The 22,359-nt window shown below is 35.6% G+C and overlaps 1 protein-coding gene across 3 annotated transcripts in view; it reads left to right on the forward strand.

Moving 5' to 3' along the window:
- The window catches only part of LOC100432897 (disintegrin and metalloproteinase domain-containing protein 5), a 133,501-nt gene that overhangs the window by 51,871 nt on the left and 59,271 nt on the right, over positions 1-22,359 (forward strand). For all 3 annotated transcript variants that reach the window (XM_002819025.5, XM_054561493.2, XM_054561494.2), the window contains one exon: positions 13,918-14,013. In XM_002819025.5, the coding sequence (XP_002819071.3) occupies positions 13,918-14,013 (96 nt within the window). The remainder of the gene's footprint in view (positions 1-13,917; positions 14,014-22,359) is intronic.

Genomic DNA, 22,359 nt, shown 5'->3' on the forward strand with positions numbered 1-22,359 from the left:
ATCAAAAACCAAGATCTAGCTCTCTGTTGTGGTGGGTAATACTGAGTGTCAGATTGACTGGAATGAAGGATGCAAAGTATTGTTCCTGGGTGTGTCTGTGAAGGTGTTGCCAAAAGAGATTAACATTTGAGTCAGTGGACTGGGAGAGGCAGTGGACTGGGAGAGACCCACCCTTAATCTGGGTAGGCACTATCTAATCAGCTGCCAGCACAGCCAGAATAAAAGCAGGCACAAGAACGTGGAAAGACTAGACTGGCTGAGTCTTCTGGCCTACATCTTTCCCCATGCTGAATGCTTCCTGCCCTTGAACATCGAACTCCAAGTTCTTTAGCTTTGGGGCTCTTGGACCTTCGACCACAGACTGAAGGCTACGCTATCGGATTCCCTACTTTTGAGGTTTTGGGACTGAGACTGGCTTCCTTGCTCCTCAGTGTGCAGACGGCCTATTGTGGGACCTCACCTTCTGATCATGTGAGTCAATACTCTTTAATAAACTCCCCCTTATATATACATCTATCCTATTTGTTCTGTCCCTCTAGAGAACCCTGACAAATACAGTTGTCTACAAGGAGCCCTCTTTAATATAAATATACATGTAGATAAAAATTAAAGAATGGAGAAAAATATGCTATGCTAACAGTGATAAAAAAAAATCCAGGAGTAGCTATATTAATTTCAGACAAGCAGTCTGCAGAATGAGGAAAGTTTTCCTGGATAAAGCGGGACAATTATAATGACAAAGGGGTCAATTCTGCAAGAAGACGTAACAATTTTTAATGTGTATGTGATTAACAACAGAGTGTCAAAATACATGAGGCAAAAATTGATAGAACTGTAAGGAGAAATAGATGAATCTATTATTATAGCTGGAGACTTCCACACTGCTTTATCAGAAAAAGGCAGATCCAGCAGACAAAAAATCAGTAAAGACATAGTGGAACTCAACAATAACTTTAACCAACTGGATATAATGGACATCTATGGATGACTTCATCCAACAACAAAATAATACACATTTTTCTCAAAGTCATATTGAACATTCAGCAAGACAGACCATGTTCTGAGCCACAAATCACCACTGAACAAACTTCAAGGAATAGATACCATAAAATGTCTGACCTCAGAACACAGTGAAAATGAACTAGAAATTTGGAACAGAAAGATTGCTGGAAAGTCCCAAACACTTGGAGATTAAGAATCACTCATCTAAATAACACATGGGTTATATAAGAAATATCAGGAGAATTTAAAAATAGTTTGAACTGAATAAAAATAAATACACAATTATCAAAAGCCATGGTATTCAGCAAAACAGTGCTCAGAGTAAAATTTATAACATTGGTTGCATGTATTAGAAAAGGAAAAAGATCTAAAATCAACAGTCTAAGCTTCCACCTTAAGAAACCAGTAAAAGAACAAACTAAATTTAAAGTAAGCATAAGAAAAAAAAATAAAAATTAGAGCAGAAATCAATGAAACTGAAAACAATAAATTAATAGGTACAATCCATAAGTTAAAAGATGGTTTTTTGAAAAGATCAATAAAATTAATTTGCCTCTTACCAGACTAAGAAAAAAGAGAAATTACACGTATTACTAACATCAGAAATAAAAGAGAGTACATCACTACAGACAGGGTATTAAAAGGATGATCAAGAAGCTATGAACAACTCTATGCCTACAACTTTTATAACTTAGATAAATTGACTAAATCCTTGAAATACAATCTGCCAAATTTAAACAAAAACAGACAATATTAATAGGCCTACATCTATTTAAGAAATTGAATAAATAATTAATAACCTTCCAGAAGAGAAAGCATCAGGCCCAGATGAATTTACCAGTAAATTCTACTAATCATGTAAAGAAAAAACATATACCAATTCTCTATAGTCTCCTTTAGAAGATAAAAGCAAAGGAAATACTTCTTAACTTATTCTGTGAAGTCAGCATACTCAAATACTGAAAACCAAAATGAAGGCCTTACAAAGAAAGAAAACTACAAAACAATATCACTCAAAAGCATAGAGGCAAAAATACCCAATAAAATATTAGCAAATAAATTCCAACAATGTATAAAAAGAATTGTACAACATGATCAGGTAGGATTTATCCCAAATGTGCAAGGCTAGTTCAACGTTTGAAAATCAGCTAATGTAATCCATCACATCCACAAAGTAAAGGTAGAAAAATTATGCGATCATATTAATAGATGCATTAAAAGCATTTTATAGAAGCTAACAATCATTCATGATGAAAACTCTGAGTAAATTAAGAATGAGGAAAACTTCCTCAACTCAATTAAAAAATATCAACAAAGAACTGACCTGTGAGGAATTGGAAGCTTTTTCACTAAATCAGGAACAAGTGAAGGATGTCCCCCTTCACCACTACTTTTCAATATCACACTGGGAGCCTTAGGTAATGCAATAAATGATAAATGATAAATGTAAATAAAATGGATACACATTCGGAGGAAGGAAATTAAAGTGTCATTGTTCCCAAATGGCATGATAATCTATGTAAAAAATCTGAAAAAATCAGCAACAGCAAAAAACTATGTGAAACAAATAAGTGGTTATAGCGAGGTTGTAGGATACAAGGTTAATATATGAAAGTCAACCTTTTTCATATATACCAAAAATGAACAGGTAGAATTTGAAATTAAAAATGTGATACCATCTACATTGTCATTCCCTGAAATTAAATACTTAGGTATAAATCTAAAAAAAAGTTCAAGATCTATATGAGGAAAAGTATAAAACTCTGATTAAAAAAAAATAAAAACCAAGTAAGTTAAGCAATATTCCATGTTTATAAATAGGAAAACAATATTTTCAGATGTCAGCTCTTCCAACTTTGATCTAGAAATTCAATGCAATTCCAATCAAAATCTCAGAAAAGTTGTTTGTGGATACTGATAAAGTGATTCTAAAGTTTGTATGGAGAGGCAATAAACCCAGAATAGTCACAATATTGAAGGACAATAACAAAGTTTGAGGACTGATACTACCTGACTCAAGAGTTACTATAAAAGTACAACAATGAGGAAAGTGTGGTATTTACAAAAGAATAGACAGATAGACTGATGGAATGGGATACAGAGCCCAGAAATAGACCGATATAAATATAGTCAACTGATTTTTGACAAAGGAGCTAAGATCATATGATGGAACAAAGATAGTATTTTCCACAAATGGTACTAGTACAACTGGATATCCATGTGCACAAATGTGAATATTGACACAAACCTTATACCTTTTGCAAAAACTAACTTAAAATGGATCACACTCCTAAATGTAAAATGCAAAACTATAACACTTCTATGAGATAACATAGGAGAAAATCTAGAAGATCTTGGGTTTGGCAATGACTGTTTAGATTAAAAAAACCCAAAGGCACATACATGAAATAAATAATTGAGAAGATGGGCTGTATTGAAATTTAAATAATGTCTCTCTGCACAAGATGCTTTTAAGAAAATGAAAAGACAAGTCACAGGTTTTTGAGAAAATATTTGCCAAAGACAGACATTATAAAGGACTTTATCCAAAATACACAAAGAACTCTTAAAGCTCAATTATACAGTTTGACTGTGTCCCCACCCTAATCTTGTCTTGAACTGTAGTTCCCAGAATCCCCACATGTGGTGGGAGGGACCCAGTGGGAGGTAATTTAATCATGGAGGTGGCTACCCTCATGTTGTTCTTGTGATAGTGAATTCTCATGAGATCTGATGGTTTTATAAGAGGCTTTTCCCCCTTTTGCTTGGCACTTCTTGCTGCAGCCATGTGAAGGATGTGTTTGCTTCCCCTTTTGCCATGATTATAAGTGTCCTGAGGGCTCCCCTGCCAGCCTTGCTGAACTGAGTCAATTAAACTTTTTTTATAAATTACCCACTGGCGGGTATGTCTTTATTAGCAATGTGAGACTGAACTAACATAGTAAATTGGTACCAGGAGTGGGAGGCTGCTATGGAAGTGACTTTGGAACCTAAAGATGTGGAAGTGGCTTTGGAACTGGGTAACAGGTGAAGATTGGAACAGTTTGGAGGGTTCAGAAAAAGACAGGAAGATGTGGGAAATTTTGGAATGTCTTCGAGACTTGTTGAATAGCTTTGATGAAAATGTTGATAGTGATATGGACAATGAAGTTCAGGCTAAGGTGGTCTCTGATGGAGATGAGGAGCTTCTTGGGAACTGGAATAAAAGTGATTCTTGCTATGCTTCAGCAAGAGACTGGCAGCATTTTGCTCCTGCCCTAGAGATCTGTGGAACTTTGAACTTGAGAGAGATAATTTAGAGTATCTGGCAGAAAAAATTTCTGAGCAGCAAAGCATTCAAGATGTGACTTTCTAAAATTTATTCACAAAGATATTGTTTGGAATTGGAACTTACGTTTAAAAGGGAAGCAGAGCATAAAAGTTTGGAAAATTCACAGGCTGATGGTGTGATAGAGAAGAAAAAAAACCATTTTCTGAAGAGAAAGAGAAATTCAAGCTATCTCCAGAAATTTGCATAAGTAATGAGGAGCCAATGTTAATCACCAAGACAATGGGGAATATATCTCCAGGGCATGTCAGAAGGGCAGCCCTTCACATCACAGACCCAGAGGACTAGGAGGAAAAATGGTTTCATGGGCTGGGCCCAGGGTCTTGCTGCTTTGTGCAGTCTCAGGATTTGGTGTCCTACATCCCAACCATGGCTAAAAGGGCAGAGGCACAGCTCAGGCCATGGCTTCAAAGGGTGCAAGCCCCCCAAGCCTTGGCAGCTTCCATGTGGTGTTTAGCCTGTGGGTACACAGAAGTCAAGAATTGAGGTTTGGAACCTCTGCCTAGATTTCAGAGGATGTATTGAAGTGCCTGGATGTCCAGGCAGAAGTTTGCTGCAGGCTGGCACCCTCATGGAGAACCTCTGCTAGGGAAGTGCAAAAGGGAAATGTGGGGTTGGAGCCCCTCCCAAGAAAGTCCCCACCGTGGCACTGCCTAGTGGAGCTGTGAGAAGAGGGCCACCATTCTCCTGAACCTAGAATGGTAGATCCATTGACAGCTTGCACTGTGCACCTGGAAAAGCCAGAGACACTCATGCCAGCCCATGAAGGAAGCTGGGAGGGGTGCTGTACCCTGAAAAGCCACAGGGGCACAGTTGCCCAAGGCTGTGGGAACCCAACTCTTGCATCAGTGTGACCTGGATGTGAGATGTGGAGTCAAAGGAGATCATTTCAGAGCTTTAAGATGTGACTGCCCCAGTGGATTTTGGACTTGCATGGGGCCTGTAGCGCCTTCATTTTGGCCAATTTCTCCCATTTGGAATAGATGTATTTACTCAATGTCTATACCCCATTGCATCTAGAAAGTAACTAACTTGCTTTTGATTTTACAGGCTTATAGGCAGAAAGAACTTACCCTGTTGGGAAAGCACGATTGTGTTTTAAAATGTGACGACATGAAATTTGGGAAGGGCCATGGGCACAATGATATGGTTTTGCTGTATCCCCACCCAAATCTCATTTTGAATTGTGGTTCCCATAATCTCCATGTTTTGTGGGAGGGACCCAGTGGGAAGTAATTGAATCATGGAGGTGGTTATCCTCATGCTGTTCTTGTGATAGTGAGTGAGTTCTCATGAGATCTGATGGTTTTATAAGGGGTTTTTCCCCCTGTTGCTTGGCACTTCTCCTTGCTGCAGCCATATGAAGAAGGACATGTTTGCTTCCCATTCTGCCATGACTGTAAGTGTCCCAAGGCCTCCCCAGCCATGCTGAACTGTGAGTCAATTAAACCTCTTACCTTTATAAATTACCCAGCATTGGGTATGTTTTTACTAGCAGTGTGAGAAGAGACTAATACACTCAACAGTAAGAAAACAAACAACCTGAGTAAAAAGGAGCCAAGGACTTTAACAGACACCTTGCCAAAAAAAGACATACAGATGGCAAATACAAAAAGATGCTCCACATCATATATTATTGCTGAAATGCAAATTAAAACACCAAGATACCTACCTATTAAATACCTACCTATTAATGACCTACCTATTAAATGATCAAAAATCTAGAACACTAAAAACACAAAATGCTGATGAGGCTGTGGGGCAACAAGAATTCTCATTCATTATTTAATAAGCAAGATGAGTGGAATGCAAAATAGCACAGTCATTTTGGAAAATAGGTTGGTGGTTTCTTTTAAAACTAAATATGCTCTTACCATATTATCCGGCAATCACTCTCTTTGGTATTTACCCAAAAGAGTTGCAGATTTATGTCCACATATAAACATGCACACAGATGTTTCTAGTAGCTGCACACAGATGTTTCTAGTAGATTAATTTTTAATTGCCAAAACTTGGAAGCAACTAAAATATTTTTGAATAGGTAAATGAATGAATAGTCTTTGCTACATTGGACAATGGAACAATGCTCTAAAAATATTGTCTATTAAATAAAAACTGCTAAAAAATGAGCTATCAAGCCATGAAAAACATGAAGAAATCTAAAACATGTATTACTAGGTAAAAGAAACCATCTGAAAAAGCTATGTACCACATGGTTTCAACTACATGACATTCTAGAAAAGATAACAGTATGGGGACAGTAAAAAGATTAGCAGTTGCCAGGGGTTAAAGGGAAGGGAGGGATGATTAGGTAGAACACAGAGGACTTTTAGGACAGTGAAACTACTCTGTATGATACTGTGGTGGTGGATACATGTCATTATAAATTTTTCAAACACATACCATGTACAACACCAAAGTAAACCCTAACTAATGTAAAATTGAACTCCAGGTGATAATGGTGTGTCAATGTAGGGTTATCATTTGTAACAAATGTACCACTCTGATCTGTTGATAAGGAGGGAGGCTGTGTATGTGTGTGGGTGAGGCATGTGGAAAATCTCTGTACCTTCTGCCCAATTTTGCTGTGATCCTAACAATGCTCTAAAAATATTTTATATTAAATGAAATTTAAAAAGACAAAATCTGTATTTCTTGAGAGTACATATTACAACTCAATTAAAAGGAGACAAATGACCTAATAAAATTAGGCAAAATAATTTGGACAGTTTACAGTAGATTATTTATAAATGACAATAAGAAAATGAAATGATGCTTAACATCACTAGTCATCTGGGAAAAATAATTAAAATCACATCATATATACTGAACACATATTAGAATGTCTGTAATAATACACCCACTTCTGATAAAAATAGTGAGTTTTGTTGAGATGTAGAGCAACTGAAATTTGTGTAAATTGCTAGTTGGGTGTAAAAATATTTGAAGCATTTTGGCCATGTCTTATAAAATTAAATATATACTTTCCTTTTGACCTAGATTTCCATCTCTGAGTATTTTTTTCCCAAAGAAATGAAAATATATATCCCCCAAAATATTTCTACACGAATGTTTAGAGCTGCTTTATTCATGGCAGCCAAATCCTAGAAATAATCCAAATATCTATCATTATTTGGACAGATATATTGTGGTATTTCTAGTCATTGGAAAACTACTCAGCAATAAAAAATGAACAAAATGCTGGTAAATTTATCACCATTGGTGAATCACAAAAAAGATTATGCTGATTGAAATGAGCCAGATTCACAAGGTTATGTGATATATGATTCTGTTTCTGTAAAATTATAAAAAAATGGCAAGTAATCTTTAGTGTGAAGAAGTGGTTGACTTCAATAAGTAGGAGGTATCTCTGGTTGGCAATGGGAGTGTTCTGTAACTTGATTATATGAGTAAATGCATATGGCAAAATTCATTAAACTAAACATTTTAAATGGGTGTAGTTTATTGCAATTAAGTTAGTTGAAGGGTACATGCTTTCAGTTATGCAAGAATACCCTCTACTGTAAATTTATATAGCCAGAATGCTTCTCCCAGAATACTTGTGTTGATTCTGTAGTTAACTCAGTGTATGATTGTGATTCAACCATGATTTGATAATTGGAGTTCTATCCTAATTTGCTAACTCTTACCAAGTAAATTTATCTTTATTAAATCTGGTATATTAGCTGCTGTTGAATTATTTCTCAACCTCATACAAATTATATTAATTAACCCGAAACCTTTTAGCACGCACACCAAGACAATCAACAAAACCTGATTTAGGCCCTGATTTGTAGCACTTGCTGAATTCCTTCCTTTAAACACGCCCACAATGGCAGATTTAAAGTGACAAATGCAACATTATTAAATGCAGAGTTGGAAAAATGTGAACGGTAGCAGATCATTATACAGGATTTCCATCAAAAATTAATAATAGACATTAATATTTTCAAGAGCATAGCTAAAATTAAAATGTAGGAAAATAAGAAATGATGTTTTCAATATTTGCTATCTTTTAAAAATATAATTTATTTCATTGTAAGTTAATGAAATTCAATTTTTATTAATGGCTTTGTTAGCAACCCGTTCACAAAATTTCTGAAAATTTAACAAGTGGCCCTTGCAAGCCAGAACAGGGTTGGTCCAGCACACTAGGACGTGTAAGAATTCTAAATTAAAAATCACCCAAACATAGTTTCAAAATATTTTAAAGCGAAATTTTACTATGAGGAGAGACAGACAAATTCACAATCACTTTAAGAGGTGTTAAGACATCTTTGACAGGAAACAATAGAAAAAGCAAATGAAGGACGGGCGCGGTGGCTCATGCCTGTAATCCCAGCACTTTCAGAGGCCAAGATGGATGGATAGCTTGAGGTCAGGATTTTGAGACCAGCCTGACCAACATGGTGAAACCCCGTCTCTACTAAAAATACAAAAATTAGCTGGGTGTGGTGGCAGACGCCTGTAATCCTAGCTATTTGGGAGGCTGGGGCAAGAGAATTGCATGGACCTGGGAGGTGGAGGTTGTAGTGAGCCAAGATCATGCTACTGCACTCCAGCCTGGGCAACAAAGCGAGACTTCATCTCATATGAAAAAAAAAAAAAAAAAAAGGAAAGAAAGAAAGAAAAAAGAAAAAGCAAATGAAAAAATCATTGAAGATACACAATATTTGAACAACAAATTAAAGATGACCTAAGTAAAATATGTAAAACATTTTTTCTAAGAGCTGCTGGGAACACATTATTTTATTTATTTACTTTTTATAATTTCTACTTTTATTTTAGATTGGGTGGGGGTACATGTGCAGGGTTGTTTTCTGGGTATATTGTGTGATGCTGAGGTTTCAGATACAATTGATCCTGTCACCCAGGCACTGAGCTTAGTACCCAATAGTTAGTTTTTCCACCTTTGCCTTCCTTCCTCACTTCCCACTCTAGTAGCCCTCAGTATCTATTGTTGCTACCTTTATGTCTATGAGTACCCAATGTTTAACTTCCATTTGTAAGTAAGAATAAGCAGTGTTTGGTTTTCTGTTCTTGCATTAATTCAGTTAGGATAATGGCATATGGTTTTTGTTTTTAATTCTATTTATGTGATGAATCACATTTATTGATTCGCATATGCTGAACCAACCTTGCATCCCATGAATGAAGCCTACTTGATCATGGTGAATTAACTTTTTGATGTGCTGCTGGATTTGGTTTGCTAGTATTTTGTTGAGGATCTTTATGTCTATGTTCATCAGGAATATTAGCCTGTAGTTTTCTTTTTTTCATTATGTCTTTGCCAGGTTTCGTTATTAGGGTTAGGCTGACTTCATAGAATGAGTTAGGGAGGAGTTCCTCCTCCTTGATTTTTTGGAATAGTTTCAATGGAATTGGTGCTGGCTCTTCTTTGTATGTCTGGTTGAATTCAGTTGTGAATCCATCTGGTCTGGGGCTTTTTTTGGTTGGTAAGTTTTTATTATTGATTCAATTTCTGAACTCGATATTAGCCTGTTCAGGGTTTCAATTTCTTCTGATTCAATGTTGGGAGATGGTGTGTTTCCAGGAATTTATCCATTTCCTCTAGATTTTCTAGTTCATGTGCATACAAGTGTTAATAATAGGCTTAGTATCTTTTACATTTCTATGTGGTTGGTTATAATGTTACCTTTGTCATTTCCGATTGTGCTTATTTGGATCTTCCCTCTTTTTTCTTTGTTAATCTAGCTAGTGGTCTATCAGTCTTGTTTATCCTTTCAAAAAACACACTTTTGGTTTTGTTGATTCTTTGTATTTTTGGGTTTCAATATCATTTCATTCTGCTCTGATTTTAGTTATTTATTTTTTTCTGCTAGCTTTGGGGTTAGTGTGTCCTTGTTTTCCTGGTTCCTCTAGGTGTGAGGTTAGAATGTTAATTTGAGGCCTTTCTAACTTTTTGACGTAAGCGTTTGCCACCATAAACTTTCCTCTTAACACCATTTTTGCTGCATCCCAGAGATTTTGGTATGTTATATCTGTTTTCATTTATTTCAATAAATTTTTTGATTTCTGCCTTAATTTTGTTGTTTGCTCAAAAGTCATTCAGGAGCAAGTTGTTTAATTTTCATGTAATTGTGTGGTTTTGAGAGATGTTCTTGGCATTTATTTCTATTTTTATTTCACTATGGTCCAAGATTATGCTTGGTGTGATTTTAATTTTTTAAAATTTATTGAGACTCACTTTATGGGCAAGCATGTGGTTGGTCTTAGAGTATGCTCTGTGTACAGATGAGAAAAATACATACTTTGTGGTTGATGGGGGTGTGTTCTGTAGATGTCTGTTAGGTCCAATTGGTCAAGACTCAAATTTCAGGCCAGAATTTCTTTCTTAATTTTCTGCCTCAGTGATCTGTCTAATACTGTCAGTGGGGATGTTGAAATCCCCCACTATTATTTTGTGACTAAGTCTTTTGGTAGGTCTAGTAGTACTTGTTTTATGGATCTGGGTGCTCCAATGTTGGGTACATATATTTTTAGAATAGTTACATCTTCTCATTGAATTTAACCTTTCATCATTATGTAAAGTCATTCTTTGTCTTTTTTTATGGTTGTTGGTTTAATGTCTGTTTTATCTGATATAAGAATAGAGACACTGTTCTTTTTGTTTGTTTTGTGTTTGCATGATAGATATCTCTGAAACCATTTACTTTGAGTCTGTGGGGTCATTACATGTGATAAGGGTCTCTTGAAGACAGCAGACAAATGGTTCTTGTTTTTATCCAACTTGCCAATCCGTGCCTTTTAAGAAGGGCATTTAGACCATTTAAATTCAAGGTTGAATTGATATGTGAGGTTTTGATACTATCATAAAGTTGTTAGCTGGTTGCTTTGTAGTTTCTGTTGTACATTGCTTTATAGGGTCTGTAGGTTAGGTACTTAAGTGTGTTTTTGTGGTAGCATATATCATTCTTTTGTTTCCTTGTTTAGAATTCTTTTAAGGATCTCTTGTAAGGCTGGTCTAGTGGTAATGAATTCCCTTAGCACTTGCTTATCGGGACAATATTTTATTTCTCAATTTATGGAGCTTAGTTTGGTGGGATATGAAATTCTTAGTTGAAATTTCATTAAAAATGCTGAAAATAAGCTCCCAATCTCTCCTGGCCTATAAGAGATTCTGCTATCTGCTGAGAAGTTCACTGTTAGCTGATGGGTTTCCCTTTATACATGATCTGACTCTTTTCTCTAGTTGCCTTTAAGACTTTTTCATTAGCATTGAACTTGGACAGTGTAGTGACCATGTGCATTGGGAACACATTTTTTTAGCCATAATAAATATATTCAGTGTGTCAATATTTTATCCCAATCACTGCCAACTAATCCTGGGTCTTGACCAAGTCATACCTAGCCCTAGAGTTATGAGACAACTGGGGTAAAGTTATATTTTCAAAGTAGCTATGTATTTTTAACTATGTAAGTAATACACAAATATATGATAATTGTAAAAAAATCAAACATTCAAGATAAAAGTAAAATTTCCCCTTGGGACTATCACTCCCATCTATAAGGTCCCCATTGTTAACAGCTTTGTGTATATTTTTTCAGACTTTTTATTCTATTTTTACATATATTTATGTGTCTATAGAAATATGGGCTATAATTCTGTGGAGGAAGTTTTGGACAAATGATATTCTATACATTTTTTGCAAATTGCTTTTCTTACTCAACAATATGCTTCAAATATGTTTGTATTTATATATAAAGGCTGCATAGTGTTCCAGTGGAAAAAAAAGATACATAAATGTATGTTTACCTAGTATATTGCAACAAAGTATAAATCAATAAATAAATCAATTAACAATTTATTTTTCTGCTAAGAAGTTCACTCAATAAACCAATTAACATAGCCAGAATATCCTCAATATTAGCAAAGTTAAAAAAAGGATGCTTTTAAATTACCAGGGGGTAAATATATTACAATGAAAATTAGACATTATCAAAACTCAGCAATATATCTATAACTATATTCCAATGAAAATTTATAGACTTAAATGTATAAATAATAAAGATAAGAGCAAGAATTAATAAAATAAGCAATCATTATATAATAGATAGCTTAAAGAGAAAACTTGGTTCCTTGAAAAAACTAAAAAAAAAGTTAAAAATTTTCAAGTAACACTAATGAAACCAAATAAGAAAAGGTATAAACAACCAATATCAGGACTGAAAAAGAAAAAAAAACTCAGAACCTACAGCTAGAAAGAGGACATAATAAAAAATTTTATATTAATAAATATGAATATTCTGAGAATATGAGAAATTACTAGAATGGTAAAACTTACAATTACTGACTCAATGAGAAACAACAAATTAGAGTGTTCTCATAATTAACAAAAGAGTTGTATCTCTATTTTAAAAACTTCTGACAACTGCCACCAGCCTAGTAGATTTCTCTGATAAATTCTAATATTGAAGGAGGTAATAATCCAATTTTCTTCTTTTTTTTTTTTGATAAACAAGGCTCCATGCATTTTATAACCAGTGTAAACTTGACACAAAAAAACCTTTGAGGAGCTTATTACAAGAAAAGAAAATTAGAGGCCAGAGTCACTCATGAACTCAGATACAGAAATTCTAAACAAATATTAGCAAGACAAATTTGGGCTTATTTTAATAATGTAAAATTGATTTTGTATTTGAATATAAATCAATATTATTCATCACAGTAAAATAAATAAGGACAACATTTATGCTAGATCCAGCAAATAAATACAAAACTTTCTGTAAAATTAAACATCCGTTTTCTAGAGCAGTGTTCTTCAATGGAACTTTTCATAATTATGGAAATGTTCTTTTGTGCCATACAATACACTTTCCACTAATCATATGTGTGTGTTGAGCACTCAAAATGTGGCTTATATGACTGAGTACATGAATTATTAACTTTGTTTAATGTTAGTTAATTTAAATTTAAATAGCTACACATTGCTAGTGGTTGTCATATTTAACATTGCAGGTCTAGAATCTCCAGTTTTTCATTTCTTCCAAATAAGTTAGGTGGAGGCATTGAGAAAACAGAAAACATTTGTGATTTTATGAACAATTTTTGAGGTTTTTTAATTTTGGTTTCTACAGGTGAATAAATCTGGCTGATATGATTTGTTCTAAAAGGAATAATATAAGGAAATGTTTAAAGAGAATGTTAGTTAATAAGATATCTAATAACTGTTTTCTCTAGGTTTTGGCCCCATAGGAATATCATTGAAATTATATGAAATATAGTGACATAATATATATTTCTTTTTTAAAATTTCAACTTTTAATTCAGCTACAGGAGGTACATGTGCAGGTTTGTTACAGGGGCATATTGCACACAGGCGGTGAGCATAGTACTCAGTAGGTGGTTTTTCAACCCCCTCCCTTTCTCCTCCCTCAAGACAATACATTTATCTTACACATTACTGAATGAGATATTGATTTCTATAAATCTCACATAAAGAATGGGATTATGAAAAATCAGTGAATTTTAGAAAAGCTTTATACTTTGTAAAGTTATATGTCACAGTTTCATTTGGTGGTACCTAATTATGTGTGATTAACTAACACTTAGCATTTTTTTACAGAATTGCACACATAAATTATGCTGTGATCCTTCAACATGTAGAATGAAAGGTAATGCAAAATGTGGTTCCGGAGATTGCTGTTCAAAAGATTGCAAGGTAAGCGGCAATTTGTATCTGACAATGGCTCAGCATCAAATTTCTTGAAATACTTGTTTCAAGGAGATGGAAAACATATCAGTAATATGTTCAGCCCTTGCCACCATATTATATCCAAGCAACCTAAGACCCACTATCATACTTAAATCCATTCAGTAATCTATCACTTCCTGTACTCTCATGTACATAATACCTAATGCTTCTTCTCTCCCAGCTTGATTTTCCAGCTCAACATATCTGTTATTGTTACAACCATTTGGTCTCTCTTACTGACACCATTTAATGAATTCCTGGTGGACAAGAGGTAGAGCAAGTTGGTGGAATAGGACAGTGATTGTTCCCCCACAAAAACATCAATTTGAACAACTGTTCATGTATGAAAATACCTACATAAGAGCTAAGGAAGCCAGGTGATGAAACGGCTCCGTTGTCTGGGTTATATAACCTGGTTCTATGTCACGGTCCAGAAAGAATTCGGGACACGGACACACAGGAGGAGTGGGTTTGGCAGTGGAAAGTTTAATAGACAAAGAAGAAGAGAGAGAGAAAAAGCTTCCTCATAATGAGAAAGTGGGTCGCCAAAAAGAGGGTCTCCTGTTTGCTGCGGAAAGCAATGGGTTTTGTACAGATGCTTGAGGAGGCAGCGATTAATTTACATAGGGCTCAGGGAATTGGTTTGACCAGGCGTGCCGTTTACATAGCCCTCGAAAATACTGGCCCTCCCACCGTAGTCTTTTATTATGCAAATACAGCCTCCACCTGGCGGCGGCCATGATACCTGTACATGTGGGTTTACTTGAAGGCTGTCATGATACCCTTAAACGTGGTGACAAGGAAAAGAGGGCAGGGGACACCATATTGGATGTACCTGGCTTCCAGGTATAGCTGCCGGCATTTACATATAAAAGCTTCTAGTTTGCATATCTATGCCTGACTTCTCAGGCTGCTTTCTGTTAAGAGAAGAAATGGTTTGGGACTGCTTTTTATTAAAGGAAAATTCCACCAAGAGCTTTTACCCTTTCTAGCTGCCTAAAAATTATTTCTTAATAATTCCTGTATTAGTGAGAGGTCATAGTGCCTGGTTATAGCATGATAAGAAAAGATGCATTAAAGAGGGTAGGAAGGACAGTTTTACATTACCTGCATCGCCCCTCCCTGAACCCCAGGCAGCACCGCACAGCACAGCACAGCACAGCACAGCATAGTACAGCACAGCACAGCGAAAGATACTGTCTGCTTGCCAGAAAAAGAGGGAAGTGAGACTTGGACTGTACCTTTTAACCAATACCAGGTCAACCGCAGTAAAACCTGGCACTGGGAAGACGCCCAAGGCCCTTGAATCTTGGCTGGTAATTATGATCTGAGCTTTCAGAACTGCCGCAGCACCAAACAGTAACCTGTAGCCCCTGCAAGATGGCCTCAAGTTTTGGCCTGCATCACCACCCACCTATTACAACAGTGTTGGGCTCCAAAAGCCCACAGTGACAAGCTGACTTCAGCAGCTGGGAGGGTTGAATTCTAGCTCAGTGTTTCAGTAACTTTAGCAGCCAAGAGACTGAAAATCAAACAGGAATCCTGGAGCTGAAAATACAATGAATGATGTTTAAAAATGCAGTAAAGAGTGCAAACAGCCGAACTGCTAAAGCCAAAGAAAGAATCTGTGAAATAGGAGATAACTATTTTGAAAATACTCAGTTAGAAGAGAAAATAGAAAAAGAATGTAAAGGAATGAAAAAAACTCACAGGATTTATGGGGCACCATCAGAAAAGGTAATATATGAGTAGCTGGTGTTCAAGAAAGAATAAAAAAGATAAAGAGATAGACAGCGGCCAGGCGCGGTGGCTCAGGCCTGTAATCCCAGCACTTCGGGAGGCCCAGGCGGGCCGATCATGAGGTCAGGAGATCGAGACCATCCTGGCTAACATGGTGAAACCCCGTCTCTACTAAAAATACAAAAAAATCAGCCGGGTGTGGTGACGGGCGCCTGTGGCCCCAGCTACTCTGGAGGCTGAGGCAGGAGAATGGTGTGAACCAGGGAGGCGGAGCTTGCAGTGAGCCGAGATCACACCACTGCACTCCAGCCTGTGGGACAGAGTGAGACTCCATCTCAAAAAAAAAAAAAAAAAAAAAAAGAGATAGATAGCTTATTTACAGAAATAATAGCAGAAAACTCTCCAAACCTAGAGAAAGATATAATCCAGGTACAGGAAAAGTCAAAAGTCTCCAATTAGAGTCAATCCAAATAATCAATAAATGTATATGTTCTAATTGATCCCTATCCAGCCATTCCCCTGTCTCTCTCCCTCTCCACAGGCTTTTCTGTTCCTCAAAACACAACAATATTGACATTAGACCAATTAATAACCATACATGGCCTCTAAGCGTTCACCAGAAAGAAAGTTTCATGTTTTTCATTTTAAGTCAAAAGCTACAAATGATTAAGATTCCTGCGACAGGCATGTCAAAAGCTGAAATAGGTTGAAAGCCAGGACTTTGTGCTAAACAGTTAGCCGAGTTATGAATACGAAGGAAAGTTCTTGAAAGAAAGTAAAAGCACTAGCCCAGTGAACACACAAATGATAAGAAAGCAAAACAGGCTTATTGCTGATATGGAAAAAGTTTTAGTGGTTTGGATAGATGATCCAACCAGCCACAACATTCCCTCAAGCCAAAGCCTAATCCGGAGCAAGGACCTAACTCTCTTTAATTTTATGATGGCTGAGAGAAGTGAGTAAGCTGCAGGAGAAAATTTTAAGCTAGCAGATGTTGGTTTATAAGTTTTAAGGAAAGAAGATTTTTCCATAGCATGAGTGCAAGGTGAAGCAGCAAGTGCTGATATAGAAGCTTCAGCAAATTATCCAAAAGATCTAGCTAAGATCATTGATGATGGTATCTACACTAAACAATGGATTTTCAGTGTAGATGAAACAGCCTTCTATTGAAAAAAGATGCTAATATAGTTTGGCTGTTTGTCCCTATCCAAATCTCTGTTAAATTGTAATCCCCACTGCTGGAGGTGGGGTCTGGTGGGAGGTGTTTGGGTTTTGGGGGTGGATCCCTCATGGCTTGGTGCCATCTTCACAATAGTGATTAAGTTCTCATGAGACCTGATTGGTTAAAAGTGTGTGGTGTGTCTCCCCTCTCGCCCCACCAACTCCCTCTTGCTTTGGCTCCTGTTCTCGCCATGTGATGTGCCTGACCTCCTTTGCCTTCTGCCTTGATTGGAAGCTTCCTGAGGCCTCCTCAGAAGAAGATGCCACTATGTTTCCTGTACAGCCTGCAGAACCATGAATCAATTAAATGTCTTTTCTTATAAAGTACTCAATCTCAGACACTACTTTATGGCAGTGAAAGAATGGCCTAATACCGATGCTTTCTAGGACTTTCATAGCTAGAGAGAATTTAATGCCTGGCTTCAAAGCTTTAGGCTGACTCTCTTGTTATGGGCTAATACAACTGGTGACTTTAAGTTAAAGCCAATGATCATTTATCATTCCAAAAATCCCATGACCCTTAAGAATTACGCTAAATCTAGTCTGCCTGTGCTCTATGTTGGAACAACAAAGCCTGGATGACAGCACATCTGTTTACAGCATGGCTTAATGAATATGTTCAGCTCATTGTTGAGACCCAATACTCAGGAAAAAAAGATTCCTTTGAAAACATTACTGCTCATTGACAATGCAACTAGTCACCCAAGAGCTCTGATGGAGATGTATAAGCAGATTAATGTTTTCATACCTGCTTAACACAATATCCATTCTGCAGCCCATGGTCAGACAAATGATCAAGGAGTCATTTTGACTTTCAAGCCTTATTATGTAAAGACTCTAGCTGCCATAGATAGTGTCTTCTGATGGGTGTGGGCAAAATTATCTAAAAATCTTCAGGAAGGATACACCATTTAAAATACCATTAAGAACATTTGCAATTCATAGATGGAGATCAAAATATCAACATTAACAAGAGTTTGGGAGAAGTTGATTCAAACTTTCATGGATGACTTTGAAGGATTCAAGATTTCAGTGGAGGAGGTAGCTGCAGATGTGATACAAATAGTAAGAGAACTAGAATTAGAGTCTGAAGACATGATTGGATTGCTGCAGTCTCCTAATAAAACTTGAATTGATGAGGAGTTGCTTCTTACGGATGAGCAAAGAAAGTGATTTCTTGAGATGGAATATATTCCTGGTGAAGGTACTGTGAACATTTTTAAAATGACAATATAGGATTTGGAATATTACATAAACAAAGTTGATAAAGCAGTGACAACATTTGAAGGGATTGACTTCAGTGTTGACAGAAGTTTTACTGTGAGTTAAATGCTATCAAACAGCATTGCATGCTACAGAGAAATCTTTCAGGAGAGAAAGAGTCAATTGATGTGGCCAATTTCATTGTTGTCCTATTTTAAGTTATTGCCACAGCCACTTCAATTGTTAACAGCCACCACCCTGATTAGTCAGTGCCATCAACATTGAGGCAAGATCCTCCAACAGCAAAAGATTACCAGTAAACTAAAGGCTTAGATGATTGTTATCACTTTTTATCAATAAAATATTTTTTAATTAAAGTATGTATATTTTTTAGGCATAACGCTATTATACACTTAATAGACTACAATATAGTGTGAACACAACTTATATGCACTGGGAAACCCCAAATCTTATGTGGCTTGCTTTATTACTGTATTTGTTTTACTGAGGTTCTCTGGAACTGAATCCACAATACCTCTGGGGTACATCTATATATAGAAAACTCCACCAAAAAAAAAAAAAAAACCAAAAAAAAACAACTGTTAGATTTAGTAAATAAATTCAGTAAAGTTGTAGGATACAAAATTTACATACTAAAGTCAATGGTGTTCCTATACACTAATAGTGAATTATCTCAAAAAGAAATCAAGAGAACAATCCCATTATGATAGATAAAAATAAAATACTTAAGAATAAATTTAACCAGGGAGTTAAATGATGTCTACACTGAAAACTATAAAATATTGATGATAGAAATTGAAGACACAAATAAATGGAAAGCTATCCCCTGTTCATGGATTGGAAAAATTAATATTGTTAAAATATCTATAATACCCGAAGCAACCTACAGGTTGATTGCAATTCTTATCACAATACTAATGACATTCTTCACAGAAATAGAAAAATAATTCCTAAAGTTCAAATGAAATCAGAAAAGACCCCCAGTAGCCAAAGCAATCTTGTGCAAAAAGAACATAGCTGTAGGCATCACACTACCTGACTTTGAAATATACTACACAGCTGTAGTAACCAAAACAGCATGGTACTGGCATAAAACCAGATACTTAGACCAATGGAACAAAATACACAGCCTAGAAATAATTCCACTCATTTATAGTCAACTGATTTTCTACAAAGGTGCCAAGAATAAATAACCAAAGAAAGGATAGTTTCTTCAATAAATGGTGTTGGAAAAACTGGATGTCCACATACAGAAGTATGAAGTTAGATCCTTATCTCTGTCCATGTGCAAAAATAAAACCAAAAAGGATTAAAGACTTAAATATGAGACTCAAAGTTGTAAAACTACTTGAAGAAAACAGGGAAAAAGCTTCATGACATTGTTCTGGTCAGTTATTATTTCAGACATGACTTCAAAAACATAGACAACAAAAGCAAAAATATACAAATGGGATTACATCAAGCTGAAAAGCCTCTGCACAGCAAAGGAAACAATAAAAAAAGTGAAGAAAGAATCTACAGAATGGGAGAAAATATTTGAAAACTATACATCTGATAAGGGTTAATATCCAAAATACATAAGGAATTCAAACAACTCAATAGCAAGAAAACAACCCAATTAAAAAATGTGGAAAAGATCTGAATAGGCATTTCTCAAAAGGAGTCATATAGATGGCCAATAGGTATATTAAAAAAGTGCTCAATATTACTATCTTGAGTATCTTGTCAATCAAAACCACAATGAGCTATCACCTCACTTCTGTTGGAGTGGGTATGATCAAAAGACAACATAGATAACAAGTCTTGGCAAGGATATGGAGTAAAGAGCACCCCTACACACTGTTTATAGGCTTGTAAATTAATACAGCCATTATGGAGGACAATGGGGGAGTTCCTCAAAATATTAAAAATAGAATTACCATGAGACCCAGTGATTCCTCTACTGGGTATGTATCCGAAGGAAATAAAATCTGTTTGTTGAAGAGACATTAACGCTCCTGTGTTTATTCCAGCACTATTCACAATAGCCAAATTATGGAATCAACCTCTGTGTCTATCAGCAGGTGATTGGATAAAGACAGTGTGGTATACATCATACACAGTGGAATACTATTTAGCCATAAAAAGTAGGAAATTGTGTAATTTGTGGCAGTATGGTTAAACCAGGAGGATATTATCTTAAGATAAATGAGCCAGGTACAGAAAGACAAATAATGTATAATCTTACTCATATGTGGAATCTTAAAAAGTTGATCTCATAGAATTAGAGATTAGAATGGTTGTTGCAGGGAGGAGGGAATGGGGAGATGTTGGTTGAAGGATGTGTAATTAAGTTAGAGAGGGGGAATAAATTCAAGATAACTATTGTATAGCATAGTTACTATAATTATGTTGTATTTTTGACAAATGCAGAGAATGGATAGTAATGTTCTCACTACAAAAGAACTATATATATAGTTCACTTTAAAATATTGTGTTGTATATGATAAATACATGTAATTTTATCTATCAATTAAAAAATTCCCAAATAATTTTCCACACCCAGCAGAGTTCACTGAAATACTCTGGGAGAATGAAACAAACTCTGGAACAGGGTAAATGGCAGACATCCATAAGATTGGAGGGAGTGCATGCTTTTAAAATTAAGTCATTATAGGATCTATAAGCAATTTCAGAAAAAAAATACCATTCTCAAAAAAAAAATTGCAAGGCTTGGCATCTTTGAACTAAGAGAATGTTGTAAGAATAGAACAAAATAAAACTGAAGGTGAATAAAATGAAGAATCATTACAGATAAACTACATTCACAATTTAAACTTAAGATAAATGCCAAACTTAAAGAATATCAGAATTCTTGTGGCTCAAACTAGTTATTGACATGGAAGATAAATATAAGAAATTAGAGCCAAATGTAATGATTATAGCAGAGAGAAAAATAGAAAAAAATAGCACTGAACACACAGATAGTAAGTTTTTAAAATCAATATAAAAAATCAGTGGCTTCCAGCATTCTGTTTAGCTTTCTCATATTATTCCTAAAATTATGTAGAGTAACAATGTGCAGATCAAACCTTGCCAAAATAGGATGAGATAAAAGGTTGGCATTAGAAGCAGACAGGTTCATTTACAGCTTAAAGTTATTTGTTCATTCACTAATTCAGGAAATAGTTTACTCCACACTATCTAGTGGGAGATAGTAAAGAGAATAAACATATAAGCAAACAAACACTAAACAAGATAGTTTCAGACAGTGATAAGTGATTTTAAAATAAAATAAAATAGGACGATAGAATAAAAAGTGAGGGAAGAGGGTATTTTAGCCAGAGTAAACAGGAAATGTCTTTCTGAGGGGTGACATTTGAGCTAAAACCTTAATGACAAAGAAAATAATTGGCATAGAGGCTTCAGGGAATAAATGAAGTGGTAGAGAGATCCTTATTTTGGACATGACTTCAAAACATAGACAACAAAAGCAAAAATATACAAATGGGATTATATCAACCTGAAAGGAAGATGTATACATAAAGGAAGAAAAGTGGCCTGTTTTGCTCTAATTTAATGACTAATAGAGAAATAGTGTACTGGTCCTAGTCAATGTGACTCTTCAGAATTATTCAGCCGTGATTTTTTTTTTTCTCAGTGTTACTGATGGAGAAACAAAAGTATGTAGCTAACAGTTATTTTCAAAGTATGGATTCTATCAAAATTGTCAACTCAAATCATAATTAGGTAAGATGATTTAGAACCACATTCTAAAATGTTGCTGACTGCATGTTCTCACTTATAAGTGGGAGTACACATGGACACAAAGAAGGAAACAGCAGACACCAGGGCTTAGATGAGAGTGGAGGGTGTGAGGAGAATGAGGATTGAAAAACTGCTTATCGGGTAAGCAGATAAGCTTACCTGGGTGACAAAATTATCTGTGCAGCAAATCCCTGTGACACGTAATTTACCCATGTAACAAACCTGCATATGTGTCCCTTGAACGTAAAAAAAAGTTGGAAAGAAAAAAAAAAAGGCGATGTTAAGCTAAAAAAAAAATGTGGTTGACTAATCAAACAATTTTTAAATTGGTTCCTGTTTTAAAGGTGATAAAAATGATCTCATTTGCATACGAATATCAGC

The sequence above is a fragment of the Pongo abelii genome, chromosome 7 (genome assembly GCF_028885655.2).
Source record: "Pongo abelii isolate AG06213 chromosome 7, NHGRI_mPonAbe1-v2.0_pri, whole genome shotgun sequence".
Classification (NCBI taxonomy): domain Eukaryota; kingdom Metazoa; phylum Chordata; class Mammalia; order Primates; family Hominidae; genus Pongo; species Pongo abelii.